We start from the raw sequence: 12429 nt of genomic DNA on the forward strand, positions 1-12429 counted from the left end.
TGGTAGGATACCCAAGATGGCATCCAAAGTCGAGAAAACAGCAGCAAGGGAAGGGCAAGCCTAAAACAGAAAACAAAGTAGCTGCAATGGGACAGATAGACTCAGAAAGCTCCTCAGATGCTGGTTCAGTAACTTTCACAGCAGCTCAATTCGACCAATTTCTGAAGAAATTCTCTGGTATGAATGCTAACTCATCCTCTGCTGTAGTTGAAACTGATGATGAGTTAGAACATATATTTGGTGGTATGGTGACATGTTGTAATGCTGCTATTGATGGAAATATATGGATTATAGACTCGGGGGCCTCTGATCATATGACATATAAAATTGATGCTATGAAAAACTCTGTTTTGGTGAACAATATCCCTAGCATTAACTTGCCTAATGGTGCTGTATCTAAAATATCTCATATTGGTGACATAAAACTTGCTGATGGTCTGTTGTTGAAAGGTGTTCTGGGAGTGCCCACATTCAAACATAATCTTCTCTCTGTAAATAAACTAAATAGAGACAATGATTGTAATGTGATGTTCCACTCTGGTTTTTGTGTGATAAGGGGTAATAGTGATCAAAAAATTATGGGTCTGGGAAAACTTCACAATGGGTTGTACTATCTCATAGACAGTCCTGCTGATTGTGTGAAATTGAATGCCCTTTGCACTGCTTTTAGTGGTAAAGCAACCTCCAGTAAAGCTCAGACCAGTGTAGAACTGTTCACACTCTGGCACAATAGACTTGGGCATGCTCCCACACCTAAGCTAAAATTGATTCCAGCCTTAGGTGATCAGGTGGGATCATATGACTGCACTTGTATAACCTGCCCTATGGCTAGATTTGTCAAACAGCCTTTTCAGTTGAGCAAGTCAGTGGCAAAATCTCCATTTGAGATTATTCACATTGATATATGGGGTCCTTACAAGGTGAATTTCAAGGGAAAATTTAGGTTTTTCCTAACAATAGTGGATGATCATAGTAGATATACATGGATATATCTTCTGCAAGAGAAATCTCAGGCTTTGAATATTCTTGAAACTTTTGTGAATTATGCAAAAACTCAGTTTGGTAGGAAGGTGAAGACTGTTAGGTCTGATAATGCCCTTGAGTTGGATGACACCAAGGCAAACCCTCTATTTGCTGCATATGGTATTGTGCATCAAACTTCATGTGTTGAGAGACCTCAACAAAATGGAAGAGCAGAGAGAAAACACAAGCACTTGCTGGAGATTACCAGGGCAATTAGGTTTCAAGGGCTTCCCTTGAGTTTTTGGGGTGACTGTGTTCTTGTGGCTGCTTACATAATTAACAGACTACCTACACCTGTCCTAGATAATCAAACTCCTTTCCAAAAGCTTCACAAAAAAACCCCAGCCTATGATGAAATGAGAGTGTTTGGATGTTTGGCTTTTGCCTATAATCCCACACTAAAACCTGACAAACTTAATCCTAGGGGTGTGCCCTGTATTTTCTTGGGATATCCACCCAATACCAAAGGCTTTGTGCTCATGAATCTTCTCACTCAAAAGAGATTTGTTTCAAGGGATCTAAAATTCCATGAGCATATCTTTCCTTACAACAATTCCACTCTCAAAAGCATTCTTCAGCCTGTTCCCACAGATACACCACAAACACCCTCTCCTTTTCAGTATGAAGACTTGTCACCTATGCACCTTGCTTCTGATAATGTCACACAGAACACTGATGAAGTTCCTAGCTCTCCTGCTGTCACCCCACCACCATCACCTTCACAAAAAGGATCAGAACATATAGAACCACAAACTCAGCAGCCTGAGATCAGAAAATCTACCAGACCAAGACAGGAACCCTTTTGGATGAAGGATTACAAGAAAGTAGCACACAATGCTGAGCTTGAACCTGTATGTGTGGCAAAAGACAGTGATGTTGGTGTGTCCTCAGAATTCTATTGCTTTCTGGCAAGTGTAACCAAGGAAGCTGATCCAATCTCATTCAATGAAGCCAAAAATGATCCAACTTGGGTGACAGCTATGAATGAAGAACTGTTGGCTCTTGAAGCAAATGAAACTTGGGAACTCACAACTTTACCTGTTGGTAAAAGGGCCATAGGAAGCAAGTGGATTTTCAAAACTAAGTTGAACCCAGATGGAACTGTGGAGAGAAAGAAAGCTAGATTGGTGAACTTGGGTTGCAGACAAAGACCAGGGATTGATTTTGATCAAACCTTTGCACCAGTTGCAAAGATGACCACAGTGAGGTCATTGCTGGCTGTTGCAGCTATGAAGGGTTGGATTACAACCCAGATGGATGTGAAGAATGCATTTCTTCATGGAGAATTGAGTGAGAATGTGTACATGAAAATTCCAAAAGGATATGTGGGACCTGGGCTGCCTATCAATCCAAATCAGGGGGAGCTTGCAGAAAATCAAGTGCTAAAATTGAAGAAATCCTTGTACGGACTCAAGCAAGCGCCCAGGCAATGGTTTGCCAAGCTGACTGAAGCACTGAAATCCTTCGGCTACATTCAGTCTAGAGCAAATTACTCTCTCTTCACCAGACAGTCAGAAAACAGATTTGTTGCTGTCCTTATATATGTTGATGATTTGCTGATTGCAGGGAACAATCAACAAGAAATAGACAACTTGAAAGATCTTTTGTCCAAGAAATTTAAAATGAAAGATCTTGGCAAATTAAGATACTTCTTGGGTCTGGAAATTGAACATTCACACTCAGGAATATTCATATCTCAGAAGAAATATGCTCTGGATATGATCCAAGAATTTGGAATGACAAAAGCAAGACCAGTGAAGATTCCTATGGATACACACATTAAACTCACACCTAATGTGGGAGATTCTTTACCAGATGCTGAAGTTTATCAGAGGTTGGTGGGAAAACTGTTGTATCTCACCATCACAAGACCTGATATAAGCTTCTCTGTTCAAGTTCTAGCTCAGTTCATGCAAGCTCCTACAACTGTGCATCTGCAGGCAGCTAAGAGAGTCTTGAGATATCTCTTAAGTTCCCCAGACAAAGGCATTCTGTTGGCTAGTGAGTCAGCAGCCATACTCACTGCATACTGTGATAGTGATTGGGCTGGATGTCCTATCACTAGAAAGTCTACAACAGGTTACTGCATTCTCTTGGGAGATTCACCAGTGTCTTGGAAGGCTAAGAAGCAATCCTTGGTGGCCAGATCCTCAGCTGAGGCAGAGTACAGGGCAATGGCTCTCACAATCTGTGAGGTAACTTGGTTGAATGCTTTACTCAAGGACTTGGGGATCAAGAACCTTGGGCCAGCTATCTTAAGATGTGACAACAAAGCAGCCATATCCATAGCTTCAAACCCAGTGCTGCATGAGAAAACCAAGCATGTTGAAATTGATCAACACTTTGTGAGAGAAAGAGTCCAAGATGGTTCAGTGAAGCCCACCTATGTCTGCAGCTCAGAGCAACTTGCTGATATCTTAACAAAGATTCTGCCAGTACAACAACATCAATATCTGTTGCACAAACTTGGAGTTACTGATTCTTCACACCAAGCTTGAGGGGGAGTGATGAGAGGAAGTTTCCTAGCTATTTCTTTTATTCTCTTTTCTTGTCTTGATTGTGAGCACTGTACCAGCTGCCATTTAGAATGGTGGGCTGTCCTTTTGATTATTCCTTGTCCTTAGTGTTTTATTACCGTTGAGCATCATTGTATATATAATGTAAGCTGCTTTGCAGAGCTCTCTGATTTTATGAAAACAGTACTTCCCTCTCTATTCTATCAGATCTCTCTATGACCATTGTCATCAAATTCATCTATTATTCCCTGGTGTTACCTACTTCTAGCCTCTACTTGGTACTAAGAATTCCAAATGATTACTCATTTGTGCTTTTAGAATGGGAAAAAAAAATTGTTTGTTTGAAAATCAGAATGGGAACCAAAAAAAAAAAAAAAAGAAGTCTGCGGGTGTGTTCTAACCTCTTATGTGTTGCAATGTCATTCAATATCATTATAAGTAAAATTAAAATCAGGCTGCAATAAATCCATTTTTGCTTTAGAAGAAAAATCTCTATAACTTGGAGGTTATAGCAAGATAAAGATATTTGACATTTATGGACATGTGTTATAATTCAGAAATTTTACAGTTGGCAATTAGCCATTTAGTTCAAGTACAAACACACAGGAAGCATTTTGTTCCTGAATTTGTCTCTTCAAAGCCAATAGTAGTATCAAAGTGCTTCAGCAGTCCCTGAAGAATTAAGCCCTTTCTGCTCTCAGTTCCTGCAAGGCTAACATTCTGAAACACACAGGTTGACAAATAAGAAAAAACAACCATGTACAAATCAAAGTTACAGGAAATGTGTGTTGTAAAATCATGGACATATCCTAAGTATTTGGTCATCAAGGATGGTCCTGACCACAATCCGCTCTTCACAGCGTCAGTGTTTGTCAATGGCTCCTCCTTTGACTCGCCTACTTTCTGCAAATCGGTGAAAGAGGCTCAAAATAAAGCTGCTGAAGCTGCCTTAATTCATTTCATCTCTCTGTCTTCTGCTCGTCCATATCCAGGTACAAACCTGAAACCGGCTTATTGTAGTCATTATTCAGTTCAAATTTGATTTCTGTACTCTGCTTGTTATACTCTGATCCCTCATGATGGTTTTATATCTTGTTTCTGAAACATGGAAACTCTTATCCCTCATTATCCGATGCATGGAAACTCTTGTTCCTCATGATGGTTTTATATCTTGTTTCTGAAACATTGAAACTCAAAATCTCATACACTTAATTATTAGTCACAAAATTATCTTTTCTTCTAAAATCTCTTGGAAAACAATTTTTTGTTAATGCTCCGTAATACAAAACATTATTCTGTATAGATTTTTATAGGAATGTTATTGATTTATTGCGCAAGGCTCTCACATTATTGTTGCACTAGGACATGTAATCTCCAAAGATGGATCAAAGATGAAGGAAACCAATAAGAGTATTCTTCCTGCCGAATCCAAAGAAGGTGAGAAACTTCAGTTTGATTATTGTGAATTTTTGATGTCTGAAATACTTGCTATCTGACAATATGTTAACATAAATGAAAGCAGTTACCAAGAAAATGTCAGAAGTTAAGAAGCAAGAACATCAGAGCAGTATTTCTGTTTTGGTCGGGAATTGCAGCTTTAAGAATTCAAAGTCTGATGCTAATCAACAGGAAAAAGAGATTGAGGTTGCCAAGCTTGATATGAATTCATTGTCCCTTGAAGAATTTCCACAGGTTACAATAGAATAATCAATCATATAACAAATTAATCACTTTATATTGTTTTGTTTTCATAATCAATTTTTTTGATTAAATATGATTGTTCCCCTTTCAGAATTCAGAACTAACCTGTCAGTTTTTTTTTTTTTTTTTTTTTTTTTTTTTTTTTTTTTTTTTGGGTAATCAAGATAAACTTAGTTGTTTTTATCGGTTTCAGTCTGTTTTACTATTAAGTGTTTTAATATATTTGTCTATGCTTCTTGGTCATGTAAGCCTACATGTTAGGGATTAGGGGAAAACTAATCATATGAGATAATGAGGTAATTTTGTTGATTTTTCTGTTGGATGGTTCCTTATAAGTTTCATGTTAGCCAACCCCAAATCATTTTTGGACCAAGATTCTGTTGTATGTACAGACTAATGTAGTACGAAGTATGAATCTGCTGCTTTTGCTGAATTAATGATGCTTTTTGTAAGAAAAGAAATAAGAAGAAAAGCATTGTTTCATATGAAATATGGAAAGTGTATTGAAAACTTGATAATAATTGCCCCATAAGTTGCTCCTCAAGGAAACTAGTCCAAAACCTTGGGTTAGTTAATAATTAGATGTGCACATTGCGAACACACATCTCTATTATATCAGACAAATACGGAGTAATGTATTTGGTTCAAATATTGGTAGATTTTGATCTCCTTGCATTTTCACTTCAAGATATCTGTGAAGAAATTAATCTAAAAACAATAGCATTTAGATGTAAAAGAAATTAATTAATGCATATCTCTGAAGAGCACTTTGCACAGTTGACTGGCATTGGGGCCATTCTCAGGTTTCCTGTTCTGAACATAGTTTCCTTGAGGATTTAGTTATGAAAGTTTTTTGGCTGGATTATTTGTGAATTATGGTAATTTACCCCTGTAGTTTGCATAGTTTAATAATCTTGCTATAAACAAATAATTAGTGCTATTGGGTAAAACTGGGGAATTTTCTGTTTGTCAGATGGACAGGCTTTAGCTTCAGCTGATAAATCTTCAGGTTCAAAGACGCAGAAAGATCCTGAAGAAACCAGTTTCTTGCTTTGCAACCGGGTCAGAGTATACTCCAATGTTCCAGAAATAGCTAATCTTCCCAAGGGGGTTACTGTGCTGCAAGTTTGTGAGAACAAATGGGTTGCTGTAAGCCTGGATTTCCCAAATGAGAAAGGCAAGTAATGAAGTAATGATTAATTTATACTGCATAACTTATACTACGTATTTTTATCTGGGAATCAGTTAGATTCTTAGATAACCTTTCTTTAACAGACATCTGATTGAAAAAAGACATTGAGACTTGTTTGTAATCTTTAATGGAGGACTAGGTGTGAACCTTACTTTCTCTGATGCAGTTTTCTGCTGTTTCATATCATTATTTTTAATCTTCTATGATCAGTCGTCTCTAATTGTCACCTTAATTTGAGGTGATGAAAGTATAATTTTTACCAAGAAAATCAAGATGGTGCTCCAAGCCCAGCTTGTGCGATATCCTGGGTTATCCTGGATGCAGCAGCATTATACTGGTTTGTGAACAGTAATCAGAGCGTGAGTTGTTATTAATGAGGATAACAAACTGGCATTATCAAGAAAAATATGGCAGTTATTGTATTATTGCTTGAAATTGCATGTTGGGTAAGAATTGTCAGCGATTTCAGATGAAATCTGGTGTGATATACAGGTCAGAGGATGGCATTTCAGGACTAAATGGACTTTCTTGTGTCCATCTGGAAGTAGTAGTACTCCTGCTGCATCTCTTTTTTTGGGCTTTAGAAGCTTAGAGTTCGTGATGATCGTATTCCATAACACTTTTCTCTTCAACCTTGGTGAACGATTTGAACATCTTGATAGCTTGGAAGCCTAGAACCAGAATCAGAATAACATAAACAGCAAGCCTTTTCTGTGTTCCTGGCTTCCTTAGCTCCTTAAGAAGCTCACTACGACCCCCAACTTGTTTACGAATCTCATTTAACTCGTGTTTTACTTTGCTTCCCTCGTGATCCTTGGCAGGGGTCTCATCTTTTTCTTTCTTCTCCATTTTATCCTCCTTGTCTTTCTGCTCCGTCTTTCCCTCTGTAGGAGCTTCGTGTTGAGGCTGTGGTGCAGGATGTTCTGCTTCTGCAGTAGTTTTCCCTTCATCATGTTTCTGTTCAGTTGTTGCTGGTGTGATCAACTTTGGTTGCCTGAGGTAAAGTATGCCTCCTTCAAATTTAGCAGTCATATCCTTCATATCAATGTTCGATGGCACGTTAAACTCCTTGTGAAAACGCTTCCATTTGTTGTCACCAATTGGACGTTCTCCACTTATTTTTAGGATTCGCGATGTTGTTAATTGAACCTTCAGTTGCTCCTTCCTAAAACCTGTATTTGTAGTTTCATCATATGGACATATTAGGCATGCCAATAGACATTCATAGGCTATATCTGTTTATACCGATTTAACTAATGATGATAATCCAAATTGAATCGACCTGAATGACTCAACACTCAATAACAAACCCATATTAAATACAATCCGAATGTTTCATTTGCCATCTCTAGAGCCTATAATAGACAATATACTTGTTATTTCAAACTTGTACAAAGGTTGAAAGAAGCAAGAACTTATATTACCTGGGAGATAAAGAAGTAAGGTGTCACATTCTTTTTCAGATAGCAAATCTGAAACAGGCTCAAAATCTTCATACTTGCGCTCAGAAGTGTTAGACATCATCTTGATTTCTTAGTGTTGATGAGGATGTTGTTAATAGAATTATTTGTTGTTTGTGATGAATACTTACATTTGGTTTAATTGGAAATATTTATAGAAATTCATGACTTATTAGAGAGATTCTTGCATGTTAATTTGCTTTCAAATTGGATTATTCCAATGCTTCATGTAGACAAAGAAGGTGACCTCTGTTTTGAGGGAAAGAAAATTCTTTATGTTTCTCATGCTACTTTCCTTTCCTTTCATATATACTTTTCTCCTCTTCTTTAGTTTCATACTCCTTCGATCTCATAATAATTGATACACTTGACCTTTTATTTATTTTTTTTCCCTCTCAACTTTGACCCTCTTTTATCCAATCTCAGAAAAAATTTGATATTCCAATATTATACATTAAAATTAGGAAAAAATAACGTGAACACGTAAATCGAGACATTTCTTAATAAGCAAAACGAGGCATTTAAGTTATTTTTTTTGCCAAATCTGAACTCAATTTGGACCCTGAAGAACTAAAATAGCCCCCAAAATCTTTAACGGAACATTTTCCAACGCGCAAATCGATAAAAAAAATATTAATAAATGGAGAGTGGACCCCACTGAATTTTTTAACGGAAAGGTTACCATATGAAAACAAAATGTATACTGGGGTTACAATGTGGAAAGTGATATATGTTGAGGCACAACGTAGAAAAGTGAAATTAAGAAGATTACTACTACCTCCGTTTCATAATATTCACAACGATTTGACATAAAGTCGAGAGGAAAAATGTTTAATCGTTGCAAATAATATGAAACGGAGGTAGTATATATAAAATGTGGCAAGGAGATTGTGAATGTTATCAGTGCTTATGCTCCCCAAGTGGGTTTAGATGCAGAAGAGAAACGACAATTTTGGGAGGACCTAGACGAGATGGTGCAGGGTGTCCACCACTCAGAGAAGTTATATATTGGAGGGGATCTAAATGGGCACGTTGGGGCGAGCCGAGATGGCTATGAGAGTGTCCATGGAGGCTTTGGGTATGGGCAGAGGGACGCCGGTGGTGAAGCTATTATGGATTTTGCCCAATCATATGATTTAATTTTGGCTAATACTTGGTTTAAGAAGAGGGATTCACACTTGATAACTTTTCGGAATGGAGCAAATGCAACTCAAATAGACTTCCTGCTCACAAGGAGCATAGATAGACAAAGTTGCATAAACTGTAAGGTTATCCCAGGGGAGAGTGTGGTCACCCAACACCGGCTATTGGTAATGACTATTCGTCTGAAAGAGAAGGCGAAGAAAAAAGTTAGACAAGAAGAACCAAGGATAAGATGGTGGACCCTAAGGGATGCAAAAGCTAAGGTTTTTACAGAAAAGGTAATTGAAGAAGCGGATTGGGATGGAGAGGTGGATCCGGACATGACCTGGTTACGAATGAAGAACTGTTTCCTAAGAGTGGCCAAAGAGGTCTTAGGGGAAGTAAGGGGAAGAACTTCGGTACAGAGAGATACTTCGTGGTGGAATGAAGAGGTGAAAGCAGTAATTAAGCAAAAAAGGGAATGCTATCAAGCATTAGGAAAATGTAGGAGTGATGAAACCTTTGCAGCGTATAAGGAGGCTAAGAGTAAGGCAAAGGCAGCTGTTCGCCAAGCAAAAGAAAAGGCATATCAGGAGGTTTATGAAAAGCTTGATTCCAAGGAGGGAGAAAGGATCATTTATAAGATGGCAAAGAGAAGACAAGAGGCAAGGAAGGATATTGGCATGGTGAAGTGTGTCAAAGATAAGAACCAAATGGTCCTAGTGCAAGAGGAGGGCATCAAGGACAGGTGGAAGGGGTACTTCGATGAATTATTTAATGGAAGTAATGGAGTTGTGATAGGAGATACCTCTATGAGTGATGAAGAAATCAACATGGAGTATGTGCGAAGGATTAGGAGAGTAGAGGTGGAGATTGCACTGAGGAAGATGAAACCTAAGAAGGCGGTTGGCCCTGATGGGGTACCGATAGAGGTGTGGAGGTGTTTGGGTAAGATTGGTATTGATTGGTTAACAAACCTTTTCAACAAGATATGGACGGCTACAAGGATCCCACAAGATTGGAGGAAGAGCACCTTGGTCCCGGTTTATAAAAACAAAGGAGACGCTCAAGATTGTTCTAACTATCGAGGAATTAAGCTTATGAGCCATACTATGAAGTTGTGGGAAAGGGTGATTGAACAAAGGTTGAGGGCATGCACAAGCATTTCAGATAACCAATTTGGTTTTATGCCTGGGAGATCTACTATGGAGGCAATCCATTTGATAAGACAAATGATGGAGTTTTATAGGGTAAAGAAGAAAGATCTTCATATGGTCTTTATTGATTTAGAGAAGGCATATGACAAGGTGCCAAGAGAGATACTTTGGTGGGCAATGTTGAAGAAAGGTATCCCACGAAGGTATGTAGACCTAGTTAAGGATATGTATCGGGATGTGTCAACAAATGTGAGGACATGCGGAGGGTTGACAAAAGATTTCCCTATTACAATCGGATTGCATCAAGGGTCTGCATTAAGCCCTTTTCTTTTTGCAACGGTTCTAGACGAATTAACTAGACCAATTCAAGATGAGGTTCCATGGTGTATGCGGTTCGCAGATGATATCGTTTTGGTGGATGAGACTAAGGATGGGGTTAATGTCAAGTTGGAGCAATGGAGGCAAAGGTTGGAATCTAGAGGGTTTAAGCTAAGTCGGAGTAAGACTGAATATTTGGTATGTCGTTTTGGCACTCAGAGGGGGACAAGCAATGAAGTGGTGAGTTTGGATGGAAAGGATTTGACCATGAGTGAATGTTTTAAGTACCTAGGGTCGATCATCCAGAAGAATGGTGACATTGATCAAGACGTGACCCACAGGATTAAGTCAGGGTGGCTTAAATGGAGAGCGGCCACGGGAGTGCTATGCGACCGCAGCATTCCCTTAAAGTTGAAGGGAAAATTCTACAGGACTGCCATAAGACCAGTGTTGCTCTATGGTACAGAATGTTGGGCTTCTAAGAAAGAGCATATTAAAAAGATGGAGGTTACGGAAATGCGCATGTTAAGGTGGATGTGTGGAAACACTTTAAGAGATAGAATCAGAAATGAGGTTATTCGCAAGAAAGTAGGTGTGGCGGGCATTGTAGATAAATTAAGGGAAAATCGTCTGCGTTGGTTTGGACATGTAAGACGGAGACCCGAGGGTGCACCGGTGCGAAGAGTGGAAGAGTGGGACCATGGAGGGATTAAACGAGGAAGAGGGAGACCAAAGATGACTTGGTTGGAAGGAGTGAGGAAGGATATGAAGTGCATGGATTTACGTGAGGATGAAGTTTTGGATCGTAAGGGATGGAGGAGAAAGATTTATGTTGATGACTACACGGAATAATCAAATTTGGTTCATGTTAGCCGACCCCACTTTTGGGATTAAGGCTTTGATTGATTGATTGATTGATTGATTGGAGGTAGTATATAGAAAAACCCTTATTTATTTTATGTACGTAGTAATAGCATTAAAAGAGGGTCAAAGTTGATAATAAACAAAAAAAAAAAGAAGCTTGTCAATTATTTTGGGATAGAGAGAATAATAATAGGAGAGGGGTGACTAGTGTATAAATCTAGCAAGCAACTCGTTGAATCATTAATTGGTTTTATGATAGAATTTTGCGTGTCTCATATGTGGTCAAACTCTCCTCATAAATGTGATTGGTTTAGTCAATAAATATTTGTCATTGATAGCTATCAATGTATCAGTATATCACCAATGTTTAGCTCATAATCAAAGACGACCTTATAACAATTACTCCCTCCATTCTTTTATTAGAGTCTCATTTGTAACATTTACTACTCATTTACTTACATAATAAAGAGAAATGGGACTATAATAAAAGGACGGAGGAAATACGTAATATCCTTGGTTATATATAAATATCATTTATTCATCAATATTCTATGGCGTTTAATTTGAACTATTAACTAACGTGACAACTTATTCTATATAGAGTACACAAATGTATATGTATAATTCTTTTCTTTAATCGTGTAATAGATACTTGAGAAAAACGCTAACAAAAAGAAAAGGAATCCTTGTAAACACCTGCCCAAAAGCGTTGTCCATATCATAAAAGGTACGTTCATTGTTGTACTATCGATGTATGCTTGGGTGTAGCTTGAACTCGAGTTATCCAAGCTGAGCTCGTAGCTCGACTGAAAGGGCATGTAAGGTTGACAAGCTCTAGCTCGAGTCGAGCATGAGTGGAAGCTGTTATGAGCCGAATTTGAGCATGATTCTGTTCACGTTCACCCCTCAAAAAAGACGCTTTTGCATTATATTCCCACACAAATGAGTTTTCTAAGTAAATAATTAGTCCCTTATTCTAATAATGATCATAAATCTTAATCACATCAAAGCATGTCATCTTATGTAAAAAAAAAAAAAAAATGCTAGGTAGTTATATCATGGTTGAAAAGAATATT

General features: G+C 38.2%; 2 protein-coding genes across 2 annotated transcripts; one reads left to right on the top strand and one right to left on the bottom strand.

The window, feature by feature from the left end:
* Nucleotides 1-4244: 4244 nt before the first annotated feature.
* On the top strand, nt 4245-6635 carry LOC145571712 (double-stranded RNA-binding protein 3-like). The gene is made up of 4 exons (XM_081630741.1): nt 4245-4531; nt 4902-4976; nt 5062-5231; nt 6214-6635. Exons 1-4 carry the CDS (start codon nt 4297-4299, stop codon nt 6226-6228), a joined length of 495 nt encoding a protein of 164 aa, XP_081486867.1. The 5' UTR covers nt 4245-4296; the 3' UTR covers nt 6229-6635.
* Nucleotides 6636-6815: 180 nt separating this feature from the next.
* Nucleotides 6816-8053, bottom strand: LOC145571711 (uncharacterized). Its single transcript, XM_081630740.1, has 2 exons — nt 7857-8053; nt 6816-7604 (listed from the first exon to the last, which is right to left on the bottom strand). The coding sequence occupies exons 1-2, from the start codon at nt 7954-7956 to the stop codon at nt 7021-7023; spliced, it is 684 nt and encodes a 227-aa protein (XP_081486866.1). The 5' UTR covers nt 7957-8053; the 3' UTR covers nt 6816-7020.
* Between the last annotated feature and the right edge of the window lie 4376 nt (nt 8054-12429).

Source organism: Chenopodium album, chromosome 12 (assembly GCF_948465745.1).
Source record: "Chenopodium album chromosome 12, dcCheAlbu1.1, whole genome shotgun sequence".
In the NCBI taxonomy this organism is placed as follows: domain Eukaryota; kingdom Viridiplantae; phylum Streptophyta; class Magnoliopsida; order Caryophyllales; family Amaranthaceae; genus Chenopodium; species Chenopodium album.

Bases quoted from the DNA above. Each gene is read 5' to 3' on its own strand.
- LOC145571711 (XM_081630740.1), bottom strand. From the start codon at position 7,956: ATGATGTCTAACACTTCTGAGCGCAAGTATGAAGATTTTGAGCCTGTT. The intron at 7,605-7,856 runs GTAATATAAGTT...CTACAAATACAG, and splicing joins CTTACTTCTTTATCTCCCAG to GTTTTAGGAAGGAGCAACTG.
- LOC145571712 (XM_081630741.1), top strand. From the start codon at position 4,297: ATGTACAAATCAAAGTTACAGGAAATGTGTGTTGTAAAATCATGGACA. The intron at 4,532-4,901 runs GTACAAACCTGA...TTGTTGCACTAG, and splicing joins TTCTGCTCGTCCATATCCAG to GACATGTAATCTCCAAAGAT. The intron at 4,977-5,061 runs GTGAGAAACTTC...AAATGAAAGCAG, and splicing joins TCCTGCCGAATCCAAAGAAG to TTACCAAGAAAATGTCAGAA.